The following is a 17,032-nucleotide window of genomic DNA, read 5'->3' as shown; positions in this document are numbered from 1 at the left end:
TGTAAACGGTGTTCAAATCGCACATGGGAGGTATTGCCGCGATCGTCAGAGTGAGAGCAATAATTCTAGCCCTAGACCTCCTCTGTAACTCAAACCTGGTAACCGTAAAAAAAAAAAATTTAAAGCGTCGCCTATGGAAATTCTTAGGTACCGTAGTTTGTCGCCATTCCACGAGTGCGTGCAATTATAAAGCGTGACATGTTTGGTATCTATTTACTCGGCGTAACATCATCTTTCACATTATAGAAAAAAATTGGGGTAACTTTACTGTTTGGATTTTTTAAAATTCATGAAAGTGTCCCTTTTCCAAAAATTTGCGTTTAAAACACCTCTGCACAAATACCGTGTGATATAAACTATTGCAACAATCTCCATTTTATTCTCTAGATTCTCTGCTAAAAAATATATATATATAATGTTTGGGAACTCTAAGTAATTTCCTAGCAAAAAATACAGATTTTAACTTGTAAACACCAAATTCCAAAAATAGGCTTAGTCATGAAAGGGTTAAGAGATAATCTCCGGCACATACAAAAAGTACCAGGTTTGGAAAAAGTAAGATACAGTATTTATAAAGTTTTCCTCTTTCCTTCACTACATTTTTTTATTTGCATTTTAATCTCTCACAGGCAGCTAATGTATTTCTGCTTTTTTTACTTTGTACTAAAATGTTGAGCTTGGTTCATTCTTTTTCTTCTCTTTCAAGACAAATATTACAGTGTATGGAATTTGTGTTTCATTTCTGCATCAGGTTATTGCGAAAATATAACCTAATCTTCAGCCTGCACTAGTTTAAAAAATATCCATCTTTTGATGATGTTAATTAGGGATCGACCAATATAGTTTTTTTGGTGCCGATACGATACCGATATTTCGGCCACCTCTCAGGCCGATAGCTGATATTGTATGCCAATATTCTGTACACTTAAAGAGGAGTTCCGCCAATTTTTTTTTTTAAAGTTTGCAGCTGCTGACTTTTAAAATATGGACACTTACCTGTCTGGAGCGTCCGAGATGTTGGCACCCGAAGCCGATCTGTCCCTCGGCTCTCAGGTGGATGCGCTGCTATCTTTGGTAAGGGAATCAGAAAGTAAAGCCTTGCGGCTTTACAGCCTGGTTCCCTACTGCGCATGCGCAAGTCGCGACCCCACTGGTTCTTGCTGTCTTCTGGGACCTGTGTGTCTCCCAGAAGACAGCGGGTGGGGGAAGGTGGAGGCGCCGGATATGGCATAGATATCCGCGGATACTGCAGCTATCTATACCCGGAAGTGGGAGCAAATACTTGGATTATACAGGTATCTGCTTCCCCCTCCCACCTGAAAGATGCCAAATGTGACACCGGAGGGGGGGGGATTCAGAAAAGCAGAAGTTCCATTTTTGGGTGGTACACTTTTTTTTTTTTTTTTATCACTGTTATTGCTGTCACAAGGAATGTAAACATCCCTTGTGTCAGGAATAGACAGTGACAGGTACTCTTTATGGAGGGACCCCTCCTCTGCACTTAAAAGTAGTCAAAATGTCAAGATCATCGTTTTTGAATACTTTATATTTTTTAAAAATGGGGCCTTTAAGATGCCAGTAATCCGGGAAGTGACGTCATGACATCGCTGCCGGATTACTAGATCCGAGACCCCAACGAAGCATCGAATTTGTTCGGGTCTTCGGCCAGCCGGCGAATGTGCAAGCTGGTTGCTCTGGCCTCCCGATGAGACGGGAGAACCCGGGCGAGCGGCGGGAGGGAGGGGAACGTTCCGTTCCCGCTGCTTGTAATAACAGCCGAGCGGATGCTGAGCCGCATCGGTTCTTATTACAATAAAGCTGCCCGTCCGCTCTAAAGAACGGTACTGGGGTGATGCATGCAGCAGGCATCACTCCGGTAAAACCCCTTGAAGCAATATCGGTAATATCGGGTACATTTGTGCCCGATACTTTAAAAAAAAGTGAATATCAGCTGCTGATAATCAGCCTCACCGATAATCTGTCGATCTCTAATGTTAATGGATTGAGTCAATTTGCTGCAATGATTAAAACCGGCCATAGGTGGTTTGAATCTCGGCTGGTTCAGCAGTGACCGACTGAGATTTAAACCATCAGGCTGGCTGATTGTACCCAGTTAGGTTGTTGTACAACTTGGGTACAACCAGCATGTCGTATTTTTGTCATGCAATTATTAGCCGCTAACAATAATCACTGTTTTCTCCCAGCAGAGACAGCTTCTGCATCCCCCTGCTGGGAAAACACAAAAGCTCTGTGGGAGGTATTCTCCCATCAACACTGACTGTGTTGATGGGGCAATCGAGAGGTTTTCTTTCCTGCAACCTGAAAATTGCATAGTCTATGATCAGCTTTACACTCTTGAGTACATTATACATTATATTTTATAGCGGTGCCTTCGCCGATCTCCAGCTAAAACAACAATGTCACTGATTACTAGATATAAAATTGTACAGCGTAGTTGTTTGGTAGTAGATTATAATGTATATGTGAGGGTATCATGGAGCTTGCCCGTTTAACCGATCTATATATCTTGTTGCATCAGGCTCTTGTACGGCGAGGAATTGTGGAATTGTTAATGACATCTGACAACAAAGATGGGATCAGCTCAGGCAGTATGGAAGGAGGTAAGGCGCCCTCTTCAGAATTTATAATACCAGTGTTGTGTTGCTCTCTGACAGATTTGCAGAGAGCAAATGATATTACTAAGAAGTGACTGGCTCATTTTACAGTAATCTAGGAGTTCCCATACCTTTTAAGTGTTGTTTAACTAAAGTGCATAACATTTTAAAGATGTAATACTAATTTTTGGCCACAAGATGCCAGTGTTGCATGGCTTGATGGTAACAGGACGGCCCAACTGTCAAATTATAATATGGGGGTCAGAAGGGCTTTACAGTTCCCTCTGATCTGTTCAACATAACTAGACTGGTGATCCCCTCTCAATTACTCTCCATTCTGATCAGCCTGATAGTCTTTCAGTTCCTATTACCTTTTCCATATTCAGGAACACAATTACAGCTTATAAGGCTAGGCACATGTGTCTTTCAATAAAGAGCTGATCTATTTCAGGATTTCAGAAAAAATCTAGTAAGTTAATGGTATTAGGATTCCCAATTCCCTTTTTTGAGAGCAAAAAATATCTTTAATGTTTTCTTCATACGGTGCCTTGAAAAAGTATTCACACCCCTTAAAATTTTCCACATTTTGTCATGTTACAACCAAAAACATAAATGTATTTTATTGGGATTTTATCTGATAGACCAACACAAAGTGGCACATAATTGTGAAGTGGAAGAAAAATGATAAATGGTTTTCAAAAGTTTTTACAAATAAATATGTGAAAAGTGTGGTGTACATTTGTATTCAGCCCCCCTGAGTCAATACTTTGTAGAACCACCTTTCACTGCAATTACAGCTGCGAGTCTTTTTGGGGATGTCTCTACCAGCTTTGCACATCTAGAGAGGGACATTTTTGTCCATTCTTCTTTGCAAAATAGCTCAAGCTCTGTCAGATTGGATGGAGAGCGTCTGTGAACAGCAATTTTCAAGTCTTGCCACAGATTCTCAATTGGATTTAGGTCTGGACTTTGACTGGGCAATTCTAACACATGAATATGCTTTGATCTAAACCATTCCATTGTAGCTCTGGCTGTATGTTTAGGGTCGTTGTCCTGCTGGAAGGTGAACCTCCACCCCACTCTCAAGTCTTTTGCAGACTCTAACAGGTTTTCTTCTAAAATTGCCCTGTATTTGGCTCCATCCATCTTCCCATCAACTCTGACCAGCTTCCCTGTTTTGCTGAAGAAAAGCATCCCCACAACATGATGCTGCCACCACCATGTTTTACGGTGGGGATGGTGTGTTCGGGGTGATGTGCAGTGTTAGTTTCCTGCCAGACATAGCGTTTTGCTTTTAGACCAAAAAGTTAAATTTGTTCAATCTGACCAGAGCACCTTCTTCCACATGTTTGCTGTGTCCCCCACATGGCTTCTCGCAAATGGGACTTCTTTTGGCTTTCTTACAAAAATGTCTTTCTTTTTGCCACTCTTCCATAAAGGCCAGATTTGTGGAGAACACGACTAATAGTTGTCCTGTGGACAGATTCTCCCACCTGAGCTGTGGATCTCTGCAGCTCCTCCAGAGTCACCATGGACCTCTTGGCTGCTTCTCTGATTAATACTCTCCTTGACCGGCCTGTCAGTTTAGGTGGACGGCCATGTGGACTCTATTTACTAATTAGGCGACTTCTGAAGGCAATTGGTTCCACTAGATTTTAGTTAGGGATATCAGAGTAAAGGGGGCTGAATATAAATGCACGCCACACTTTTCACATATTTATTTGTAAAAAAAATTGAAAACCATTTATCATTTTCCTTCCACTTCACAATTATGTGCCACTTTGTGTTGGTCTTTCACATAAAATCCCAATAAAATACATTTCCGTTTTTGATTGTACCATGACAAAATGTGGACAATTTCAAGGGGTATGAATACTTTTTCAAGGTCAACCTGAAAGTTCACACTGAAATGTACTGTAGGTCAACCAATAATACCCGGCAATGGTAATGACCTCTCATTTAAGAGCAAGGTCTCAATGCGCTTTTCCCCAAGGGGTTAAACATCCAGGGCTTCTGCTTTACTCTCTCAATCCATGTTCTCCATTGTCAAAAAAAAAAAAATAGAGGAGAAAGAGCTCCAGTAGTGTAAAACCTTTTATTAACTTCAATATGTGACATACATTAGTTAATGTGCTTACATTTCATTGTGCATTTCTCCCTGCACCTGGGTTCACACACATTAAGTTATTACCGTTCGGTTCTACTCTGTGACAATGTGAGCGCGGTCCGTGTGTAATCTCACACCTCACAGATGGATTAGCTTCCTGTATGCCCCCGGTGATCAGGGGTACTGACTGGTGACAGTATGTTAAAAAAAAAAAAAAGTTATACATTTTGTACATTTTTTTTTTTTTAATTTATTTCATTTTTTTTTTTTTTATTTTACAGGTTTTTTGTTTTTTTTTTTGTTTTGTTTTTTACATACTCTCATCAGAGTAGTTCAGTGCCACCATAGAAACATTGTACTACTCTGAGGGGGTAATTGGGGATTTTCCCACTTTGCTGTTACATCGATGATCATTGGAACAGCAATGTTTTCAACTGTTATGAATTGGTTACATTCATGACAGCTGGGAATGCTAGTGATCTGTGATTGACTACAGCTAATCACATGGTACAGGGTGCTGTCATTGGCCCATGTGATAGCTGCGGGCCAATCATAGATCACTCTGCAGGAAAAACAGCTGTTATGAATGAAATGAATTCATAACAGCTGTTTTGACATTGTGATGTCCTCCGGACACAGCGGTTGCAGGTGCGGCGTTCTACGTACCCCTTACCTGAAACAGGCTGGATGATGTACATGTACGTGATCCAGCCTGCCCCTACCAGCCACCCCCAGGAAATGTACTGTGGGTAGAGGGCAAGTGGTTACATTTTAAGGGATGCCAGGTGTGAATTTAGCTGTTTGCTTTAAGTCTAGTTTTAAAGTGATTGTAAAGGCTTGTTTTTTTTGTTTTTTTAAATAACAAACATGTTATACTTACCTCCTCTGTTGCATTTGGTTTTGCACAGAGCAGCCCAGATCCTCCTCTTCTCGGGTCCCTCTTCTGCTCTCCTGGCTCCTCCTCCTATCGACTGCCCCTTCAGCCAGCAGCTTGCTACAGGGGACACCTAAGCCCAGTTAGAGCTCTGTGTATCCATTCAGACACGGAGCCCCGAACTGGCCCCACCACCCTCTCTCCCCTTATTGGCTGACTGATTTTGATTGACAGCCACAGTAGCCAATGGCGCCGCTGCTTTGTCTCAGACAATCAGAAGGATTGTCTGGGATGGCTAAGACACTCGTGGACATCGCTACAGAGAGAAGGGTCTCAGGTAAATAATTAGAGGTTGCTGGGGGGCTGCTACACACAGAAGGGGTTTTATTTTGATCCATAGAATGCATCAAGATATAAAACCTTCTGCCTTTACAACTTCTTTAACAATCTACTGTATTAGAGTCTTTGGTGTTGAGGTTTTTGCATGCCTACCCTGGTAGTTACAAGACCTTCCACTTTTCCTGCTGGATTTCTAATTTATTTTGAATTAAAACACCTAAAGTGTATTTAGACCCAATTTTTTTTTTTTTTAGGTTTAGAAATAAATGTGTGTTCTTCCAATGACAAATATCTGAGAGTGGATTCCCCTCACTTTGGAGAACTATTCTCTCTTCCTGTTGTGTCTACAAGGCAAGAAATAAAGGGAAGTCTCCCAAATGGAAAACCGATGTTAGGGGTCCTAACCTTTCCATACATTATCCAAGAGAAAAAAATGGCTTTACTATTCTTTAAGGAGGAATGAATGATTCACGTTGTAGCAGCCCACAAAAAGTATAGGAATGTAATGTGTGATTTTTTTTTCCTCCCCTCCCCCTCACAGTTTCCTGTGAACCTAACCTTAAGGCTGCATTCACACTACAGAGTTTTGAATCGCGGGCAGATTTGCCGCAAATCTACCTGTGATTTCAAAGCACCGATGTGTGAATGACAAATCGCGGGACTCGCATTTGAGAGACCATTCATTTGAATCACAGTACGGGTTTGCCGCAATTGACACGCAATAAATCGCGCTGCAACCCGCATCGCGGGAAGCATGTTGCCCAAAAAAAGTTCAGGAGTTACTTTTGGGCAACATGCTTCCCGTGATGCGGGTTTTTATCGCGCGACAATAGCAGCAGACCTGCGCCACAATTTGAGGTGTCATTTGAATAAATAGCATCTCAAATGCGAGTCCCGCGATTTGTCATTTACACATCAGCGCTTTCAATTTACAGGCAGATTTGTGGCAAATTTGCCCGCGATTCAAGACGCTGAAGTGTGAATGCAGCCTTAAAGCCAGTTGTGTAGAAACACGATAGGATGACCATTCCACCAATGTATGGAGAACTTCTTGTATATCTTGTGGCAATAATACAGCGGCATTATGTTCTGAAGCAGGAAAAAGCTGCATGTGGCATAGTAGTTTGAGTAGTTACTAAATAACGCTACTTTTCTCTCTAGTTTTGGCGACCATCAATTTCCAGAAGACTGAACCCATCCTCTTCTCATATCTGGAATCCATCCAGGTAAACCGATCAGTCTTCACATTGTATCTGATAATTTGCAGTGTGAAACAGACACATGCAAATTGGATACGGATTTCCCTGCATCCAATTCACATGACAGGCAAGTGTGACCGGCTTTCAATGGAGCCAGTTCACATATGTGCGTTTTTGGGTCCGGTTCAGGTGAAAATTCAGGCTAAAATTCACACCTGAATCGCAGCTGAACAGGTGTACAGGAACACACTGGACCCCATATGTGAAACCGGCCTTAAAGCGAAGGACTTTATAATTTATACAACCAGTTTAAAGAGTCTGCCCTTCCCAAGCTGATATGTCAGTGTTTGGTGGGTGCTGGAGAGTTAAATAACCTGATAGCTTTTTATGTCCCTTGGGGATTCAATAGTAAGATCAGGACATGGACCATGCGATTTTCTTTCCTGCAAAATTGCTTGTTGTGTTCTCCCAGCAGTTGGGGGGGGGGGGGGGGGGGGGGTATGCGGAAGCCATCCCTTCCCGGGAGAACACAGTGATTATTGCTAGCAGGTATAGCCTCTGGCAATAATCGCATTTAAAAATATGACATGCTGGTTGTACCCAAGTTGTACAAAAAACGAATTGGCTACAATCAGCTTGCCCCACACTGATGTAACATTAGTCTGTACATTACTATTATTATTATTAACTGCTTGAACGGAGTTGGTAGGATTGTTCTTCACACATTTAGTGGTAGGATTGTTCATCATACTTGTACTGGGACCATTGTCCATCATACCTGTAATGGGATGATTGTTATCAACCCAGCCCACATTCAAATTCCCATCAGGAATAGTCACAGTTTCTGCTGCAATACCAGCTGTCTCTTGAAGCTGTGCTGTAGAGTCTTCAGCAGCTGTGGGGCAAACAGCTTTGGACTCAGCTAAAGGAGGGTTAATAGGTTGGGCTGACACTTGTAGTTCCTTTGCAGGAATTTCATTTTTTAAATGCAACTTTTGCTGCACTGCAGCATCAGCAGGTACAACATTGCTACACACAGGATTAGCAGCCTGATTATCACTGGGCACATTGTCAGCATCAGTCATGGTGCTAGATGGGAAAAAAACAGTTTTATCCACCACATGGGGCTTGACAGACTTTACCTTGTCAGGCACACCATCAGTAATGTTCTCATCGTTAAACACCAGCTGATCTCCCCGCATAGGAGACTCCATTGCCTGGATTACTCTCAGCATGCCTCCAGAGTGCTGAGAAGGCTTAGGGCTGCTTACCTCCCTGAGGGGCAGGGGGTCAGAACTATGGGTCTCCTCCTCCTCCACCTCCATCTTTGTCATCCTTGCAAACCTTCGGTCATTGCAAAACTTTTCCTTTAAAGGCCCATCTCTGCCTTCCATCATGGACACAATGGTCTCCTGGTGTTCCACACGGACTTTAGCCAATTGGATTTCCGAATCCATGGATCCACGTTTCTGGCTGTGCAAGCCCTCTCGCTGCTTCCGCAAACGCTTCAGCTCCGCTCGGAGCTTGTAGTGCTTGTCTCTCTCCCTATTCAGGACTTTAATCCTGGCCTCACTCGCTCCCGAATGGCCTCCGAGCCTTCATCCTCACCAGGGGCAGAGAGATCACCAGCCATGGCTTGTATAGGGGCAGGCATGTCACCCCAGTCAACCCAGGAGATGGCTGCAAGCTTCCAGCAGTAGAGGCCCCACTAGCCTCCATGGCTTCCCCAGGAAGGGGCCAGGGGAGCTGGGAGAGAATTTTCGAAAATTCTGATGGACCTAGAAACAGAACATGTTGTAAATATTTCCGATGGAACCAATTCCTATCGGGAAAACCGTTCGTCTGTATGCTGTTCCAACGGACCAAAAATGATGCATGCTCTGAAGCAAGTACGGGACGGAAGCTATTGGCTACTGGCTATTGAACTTCCTTTTTCTTGTCCCATCATACGTGCTGTACGTCACCGCGTTCTGGACGGTTGGACTTTGGTCAGACTTTGGTCAGACTTTGGTTTGACCATGTGTAGGAAAGACCGCTTGAATGGAATTCCATCGGAGTTCCGTCGGAGAAACCTTCGGAGTTTATTCCGACGGTAAAACCGGTCGTGTGTACGCGGCAGAACACGTGCAGATAGGCCCTCACTTTCTCATGAATGGGCAGGTCTCTGTCTCTCACAGGATCTAAATATTCCCGACATACTGCTGCTATTAATTGTGCATTCATTCATACAACTATATCTAAAGGGAGAGTAGTGACAGGTCTCTTTTTCATTTTAGGGTAACAAGCCAGTGTTGGTGATGGAGTACTGGACGGGGTGGTTTGACCACTGGGGAGGAGACCACAATGTTTTTGATGTTGACCGTGAGTAGTTTTTCTTGCTTGCTTGGCATGGGTTTGGTCTTCTGCTCCAGTAAATGAATGCAGATTCTTTATTTCCCTCAGAGATGGTTTCAACCGTATCTGATGTACTAACAAAAGGAGCCTCCATTAACCTGTATATGTTTCATGGTGGCACTAACTTCGGATTCATGGCCGGCGCTCTTCACTTTCATGAGTATCGTTCAGATGTCACCAGTTATGGTAAGCTCAATCTCTCTTTTTTATAGAATGTTAATGCTCCTGTTAATGAGTTGAGACTTTGGGAGTAGTAGAGGCTTGGGTTAAATCCATCAATTCCCAGCTTTGATAATTCTGTGTCACATGAATGCTGTCACGTTGAATTGTGATGTGTCTCTGTGGAAGTCTGTAGGCAAGATCTCCCCACCAGAATTCCCAATTCTGTCCAACTCTTGCAGCCATTAAATTCAAATGGTGGCATCAAAATTCCCCAGTGGATTCTCCATAAAGTAATATTAAAGCAAATGAAACCTCCATAATTTAATATTAACCACTTACAGACCTGAAGATTTTCCCCCTTAATGACCAGGCCTTTTTTTGCGATACGACACTGCGTCCCTTTAACTGACAATTGCGCGGTCGTGCAACACTGTACCCAAACAAAATTGACGTCCTTTTTTTCCTGCAAATAGAGCTTTCTTTTGGTGGTATTTTATTACCTCTGCGTTTTTCTTTGTGCTATAAACAAAAATAGAGCGACAATTTTGAAAAAATATATATATTTTATACATTTGCTATAATAAATATCCCCCCCAAAAAATTAAAAAAAGACATTTCTTTTGTATCCTGTGTCCTAATGTATCCTGTGTCCTAATAGCTTTTTTGTAGTTAACAATCCATACTATGCAATCTAGGAGGGTAATTTTGTATTATCCACTCATGTGTGATATTTGATATTGAGATTTTTGTACCTTTTTAGATTATGATGCTCCGCTGACTGAGGCCGGGGATTACACATCCAAATATTTCAAACTGCGAGAACTATTCAGCAAACATCATGGTAATTTTGGCACTTATATATGTTCTATCTTTTATGACAAGCATGTGAGCTCATTACTGTGTGAAGGGGGATCAGAGAAGAGATTGTGTGATGCACTTACTGTATAATGCTGTAGCATTCTAAGACGACCCTTAAAGTTATTGTAAAGGTAAAAGGTTTTTTACCTTAATGCATTCTCTGCATTAAAGTGGTAGTAAACTGCTGTGTGTGTGTTTTTTTTTTTTTTTTTGCAACCTGGAAGGTAAAGCCATAATGTGCTAGTATGCATCGCATACTAGCACTTTATGTGAAACTTACCTGTAAATGAAGCCCTCCAGCTCTGTGCTGTCACCACTGAGAGCACATCTTCACCTGGTCTTCCTTCTGGATTCGCGGAGCCCGGCTGTGTGAGTGGCTGGAGCTGCGATGACGTCACTCCCACGCATGCGCTAGGGAGCTGCCGCTTATGGCACAGGACTCTAAAAGGATGGCCTGGGTGTCCGTTCCTTTAGAGCGCATGCGTCAGTGACATCACCGGCTGCATGTACTGTAAATATCTCCTAAACAGTGCATGTTTAGGAGATATTTACAGTACCTATAGGTAAGCCTTATTATAGGCCTACCTATAGGTAAAAGTCAGAGATGGGCGTTTACCCCCACTTTAAGGTAAAAAAACCTTTTACATGCAGATCCCCCTGCAGCCCCCCCCCCCCCCAAAATACTTACCTGAACCCGATCTTGGTCCAGTGCTGTGCACGTTTGCAGCAGCTCTCCCGGTTGTTACAGGCGTGGCTGAGAGCAGTGGAAGCCATTGGCTCTGCTGCTGTCAATCAAAACCCTTGAGCATAGAGCAGGGCCGAGCCGGACTGTGTGTCTGAATAGACGCAGACAGCCCAGCTTGGGAGCAAGCTCAAACACAAGTGCCCCCATAGGAAGCAGCTGCACTCCCTGGTTATCTCTTACCTTGACTACTACAACTTCCTCCTCATTGGATTACCTTTACATACACTATCCCCCCTGTAGTCCACAATGAATGCTGCTGCAAGACTCATCCACCTTACCAACTGTTCAGTGTCCTCCATCCCTCTCTGCCAATCCCTCCACTGGCCTCCACTCACCCAGCGAATAAAATTCAATGTACTAACAATCATTTACAAAGCCATCCACAACTCTGCCCCCAGCTACATCACTAACCTAGTCTCAAAATACCAACTAAGCCGCTCTCTTTGGTCCTCCCAAGACCTCCTACTCTCTAGCTCCCTTGTCACCTCCTCCCATGATCAACTCTAAGACTTCTCCAGAACCTCTCCCATCCTTTGGAACTTCCTACCCCAATCTGTCCGACTGTCTCCTAATCTATCCATCTTAAGTGCCGGTTCACACAGGGGCGACCTGTCAGGCGACTTAGCCGCCCGACAAGTCACGCTCCATACATTGCAGTGGAACCGTTCTAATAGGAGCGACTCAAGTCACTACAACTTAGAAAAAGGTTCCTGTACTACTTTGGGGCGACTTCGGAGCGGCTTGCGTTGACTTCTATACAGAAGTTGCTTTGAAGACGCCCCTGTGTGAGCCGGCACTAAAGAAGCCTATCCTGCTTCTAACTTATACACTGTTTTACTTTCTCCATCAGCTCATCCCCCCACAGCTATTACCTTTTGTATCAATTGACCCTCCCTCTTAGATTGTAAGCTCTAAGGAGCAGGGCCCTCTGAGTCCTCTTGTACCAAATTGTAATGTAACTGTACCATCTGTCTTCATTTTGTTAAGCGCTGCGCAAACTGATGGCGCTATATAAATCCTGTATGATAATAATAATATGGTGGGCACTCAGTGGGGGAGGAGTCAGGAGCACCAAAAAGGGACCCAAGAGGAGAAGAATTTGGGCTGCTCTGTGCAAAGCCATCGCACAGAACAGGTATATATAACATGTTAGTTATTTTATTGAATAAAAAAGGGAAGCTTTAGTATCACTTTAAATGGATCAAAATGTAGCCAGTTCAACAGCGACCTGATGACTTTTTGACCAGTGTGCGGCTTTCCCTGTTCAACAGGAGTCAATAGTTAGATCAACAAATCAAAGTTGGGAAAACATTTCTCGATTGTCAGTTGCAGCTGCTGATCAATGTATTCCAGGAGCCAATGTCAAAATACAGCGGGGAGAATTTCTCAATCCCCCTTATTTGTGTGGATGGAGGAATGTGTTTGATTTTTTTTTTTTTTTTTTGTTCAGCCCGCTATGGCCAGCTTTAACCAGGGATAGCAGCAGGAAAATCTGACCATTAATTTTTTTAGTATGAAATGCTGTCTCTTTTCATAAATATACAAAAGTGTTTTGACCAAATCCGTGCATTTATTCACATAGTGGACACAGACTGTCCATATCTTTAAGCCTAGTACACACTACCACACCGGTCAGCACTCATGGCCATTGGCTGCCAGTGCTGGTTTTCCAGCATGCCCATTCGTCCAGCTTCTGTTGGACAGGCTGGTGTGCACACAGGCCAAATGTCGGTCAGTTTCTATTGAACCGACTGATATTCGGCCTGTGTGTGCCAGGCCTTAGTGTTGTTCATTCTCTCCACCCTAAGGCTGGGCCATACACTGCTAGAATTTTTTTAGTTCAGCCCACAGGCTGAATGAGCAGATTCCTCTGTCCATGCTATACACTAGGGATAGACAAATCTCCCACTGTGCCCATTGCAATGTGACAGCTGCCGCAGACGGCCATCAGAATACCCAAAAAGCAACTGCATTGAATACAACTGCTCTTTGGCGAAAATACTTTTCAGGCGGGAGGGACCCGATGGGACCGCTCACATTGAGAATTTTGGCTGGTTCATCAGGAATGGCCAGCTTAAGATTGATCATAGTTACATAGTTACATAGTAGGTGAGGTTGAAAAGTCCATCAAGTCCAACCTATGTGTGATTATGTGTCAGTATTACATTGTATATTCCTGTATGTTGCGGTCGTTCAGGTGTTTATCTGATAGTTTCTTGAAACTATTGATGCCCACCGAAGGGAATCCCACATGCTTGCCGATCAGCCAGGAAGGTCTGCAGAGACTACAGAGCATTCATACACATGAGATAATTTCCCTCTACAGGCAACGGTCATCTCATGTTTTTGTCCGTGTAAGTGTGTGAGGTAGCACTGGACCTCTATGGCTGCTCAACTCATGGAAAGACCTAAGAGTGATTGGTCCTTCATTGGAGACTGAGGAGCCCTTTGTCTCAAAACTATGTCCTATGTTTCAAAACTCAAAAAATTGTCTCAAAACTTTTCAGTGCTACGAAAGCTTGAATTTATTGGTAGCCATGTATACAGCCATCCCGCTTTGTGGTTATACCCCTTCTTCAGGGCTAAAAACTCAAGATTGCTGTTTAGTGTGGGTTATAGTGGGAGATTGGACATTTTGAGTGATGTAAAGCAATAGATCAATTCTCAGTTGCAATCCAAACTTGAACAAATTTATACACACATTTACCAATAAAGATGTTTTGACAATCAAAAAACTTAAGACTATTCTCTAGGACGCTCATCCTCCACTGTTACAGCCATCCTGTGTCTGTGGTCAGCCCAATACAGATAAGTCCTATAGATAATCCATACATATCCATATAATTACTATGTCATATGTGTTTAATGTTACAGTGGAGCCGCTTCTACCTGCACCCTCCCTGCTGCCAAAAGGAGCTTATACTGTAAAGCTGAAACGCAGCCTGTCACTGTGGGACGTCCTGCTTCTGACAGGAGAGGTGAGGGGGTGGGGAATATTTTCTTACCTGCTTGCTTTATACTCTGTAGTTCTGGGGTCAGCAGTTTTATAGTCTGCACTACATAGATTTAAGGTTGAATATATATTTTATTCATTTTACCAAGAATTGGAAAACGACAAACAGTCACTCGTAATAATGAGTGCAATGGTGCATAAACGTAAGTAAAGGAAATCTCTGTGTCAAATACACAAATAGGCTTATAAAAAGATGGAGTAAGATATTTCCCTTAAAACAAATATAGATGTGTGCCATAGAACAATGTTTAATCATTGTGTGTATCATATGGTTCATAAAATAAATCAGCAGTCAAAAAAGGAAAAAGGCAGAAAATATAGCAAACAAAAAGAAGGAGAAAGGAAAATTTATAGAAAAAAGAAAGAAAAGATAATAGGAAACAAGTTCACTTTAAGGGAAAAAACTAATGAGAGTACAAAAGGGAGAGAAGTAAATCTATTGAGTGACTCTATTCCTCAGTTTGTCCAAAGAGGATTAATGCATCCATATAAACCAAGTATTTTTAAAATTCTCCCACTTATCGATCTCCTTAGCACTCATCTCCTCCATCAACATGATATTATTGATTTTGTTCACCCAGTAAGATGGGGGTGGGGCAGCGGTATTCTTCCAAACCTTGGAAGTTAATTGTCTAGCTGCAGACAGGAAGAATTTTAATAAGCTGGACTTTCAGCATTTAATGGTACCCGGGAGAATAAACAGTAAAGCTACAGAGGAGGAGGGGGTGAGAGGTTTATCGTAGACCTCCGTGTATATCTGGAAGATCTGTGACCAGAAGGGGCGGATAGTGTCACAATCCCACCATATATGGAGGTACGTTCCTCTCTCCGTGTGACATCGCCAACCTGTGTTCGCAATTGATGGAAAGATCCGGTTAATAGTGACCGGGACTCTATACCACCTAGATATGAATTTGTAATTATTCTCTTGAGTATAATCTGAAATAGAAGATTTGTGGGTAAAAAGGAATGCTCCTGCAGAAGCCTCATATCCCAGCTCCCTGGACCAAAGTTTAGTGAAAGTGGGAGGCGTACTGTGGATGTGAGCCAATATAAGATTGTAAATCGCTGATCGAGTGTGACTGGGGACCTCAGGTGGGAGACATAAGCTTTCAAACCCTAACAAGGGCCTATGAATTTGATTCATTTTAGAAGTGGTATCAATAAAATATTATGTACATTTTGTGGATCAGACCAGTAAATATAAGAGACAGTGACCTCTAGTAAGCTGTATTCTCTATGAAATAAATGAATAAATAATCATTAATTTAATAGCAAATGCATGTAAAAAACATTTGCTGTTTTGTAAAAGAGAAACAACCATCATTAACAAATATACAAAATGGATAACTGGTTACCCCCATCTGTATTGGTTTTGTATTCACCAATTTAACGCAATCACAATAAAGAAAGATATATTTTGCTCAACAAAGCTGACCCTGCTGGCCGTTGTAGATGTCTATGTGATGATACCCTCTGACCAAACTTAAAGCCCTAAGTTTTTCTGGGATTGAACCACCTTTGGATAGTTGGATAATAATTATTTTAGAAGGATACTTGTGCCCTGGACTAACCACTGATATTCTGTTTTGCTTTGATTCCTGGCTCTCCGTCTGCAGCCATTCAAGTCGGAGGTTCCAGTAAACATGGAGAACTTGCCAGTGAACGATGGAAACGGCCAGTCCTACGGCTACACTTTATACGAGACAGTGATATACGGAGGAGGAAAGTTCCAGACCAAAGGACATGTCAGGGACCGAGCACAGGTGCCATCCCAGTGTCCTGTACACCTTTGTTATCAGATACATAATTTGAGTAGACTTATAGTGTGAACCCATTTCTTTTTCAGGTCTTCGTGAGCACGCAATCAGTGGGATTCATAGACTATAAGAACCAGGAGCTGGACATTGCAGAGGTTCCAGTAAGTAGCCAACATGTCATATGTCTCCACATCTACTTCATATGATTTTTAGGTGGACTAAGGTACAGGAAGAATGAGCTGCATGGCCACTAATGACCAATCAAATTCCTTTGTCTTTTAGAGCAGTTTAGAGTCTTAGCTATGCATTGTTTGGACTATAAGTGATACCCTCTATTGTCTAACGTAAGTTATTAAAAGTCAGGACATATAAGGTTTCTTCCTCAAGCATTATGCAATACATTTACAGTAATGCCTGATAAAGGAACATAATAGATCCCGAAACCCTGCATTAAAGCTGGCAATAGATGGATTGAATTTTAGCTGGTTTAGCAGGAACAAGGCGAATTTCCATTCATGTATGAGTAGGGTGGTTGTACAGAAGTTGAGCTACCGCTCAACTTCTGTACAACCGCCCTGTTGGAAAATTTCCGCCAGATATAGATTGTAATGCTGTTCAGTGTATTCTGATGGCGGGGAAGTCTCCCCACTGTCAGAATACACAGGCGCAGCAAAATTCCTCCATCCACTTTGAATGTGTGAATGAAGGAATTGAGTAATTTTTTCGCTGGTTGAACTAAACTAACTGCCTTAAAGCGTACATCCAGCCAACATTTTTTTTTCTTTTTTTGGTTTTGGATGGAGTGTGGAAGTATTGGAAGCCCTGACAGTTTTTTTTCTGTTATCTGGAGCTCCTTCAAGAAGATGTACCCTCACTTTCTTTAGTAGCGTATGGAAAGATTTTATTTCCATATGTGTTCCTGTTGCAGATTTCTCCTCTTATCCTGTCTGGTGAAACATTGCCAGC

At 42.5% G+C, this 17,032-nt stretch overlaps 1 protein-coding gene across 2 annotated transcripts in view; it reads left to right on the top strand.

Annotated features, from left to right (window-relative positions):
• Positions 1-17,032, top strand: part of GLB1L2 (galactosidase beta 1 like 2) — a 96,426-nt gene that overhangs the window by 63,721 nt on the left and 15,673 nt on the right. For both annotated transcript variants that reach the window (XM_073603485.1, XM_073603486.1), the window contains exons 7-14: positions 2,540-2,621; positions 7,097-7,161; positions 9,411-9,495; positions 9,577-9,714; positions 10,451-10,531; positions 14,168-14,271; positions 15,926-16,072; positions 16,156-16,227. In XM_073603485.1, the coding sequence (XP_073459586.1) occupies positions 2,540-2,621; positions 7,097-7,161; positions 9,411-9,495; positions 9,577-9,714; positions 10,451-10,531; positions 14,168-14,271; positions 15,926-16,072; positions 16,156-16,227 (774 nt within the window). The remainder of the gene's footprint in view (positions 1-2,539; positions 2,622-7,096; positions 7,162-9,410; positions 9,496-9,576; positions 9,715-10,450; positions 10,532-14,167; positions 14,272-15,925; positions 16,073-16,155; positions 16,228-17,032) is intronic.

Source organism: Aquarana catesbeiana, linkage group LG10 (assembly GCF_042186555.1).
Source record: "Aquarana catesbeiana isolate 2022-GZ linkage group LG10, ASM4218655v1, whole genome shotgun sequence".
Classification (NCBI taxonomy): domain Eukaryota; kingdom Metazoa; phylum Chordata; class Amphibia; order Anura; family Ranidae; genus Aquarana; species Aquarana catesbeiana.
Note: the sequence above shows the minus strand (reverse complement) of the source record. Positions and strands in the feature narration are given on the sequence as shown.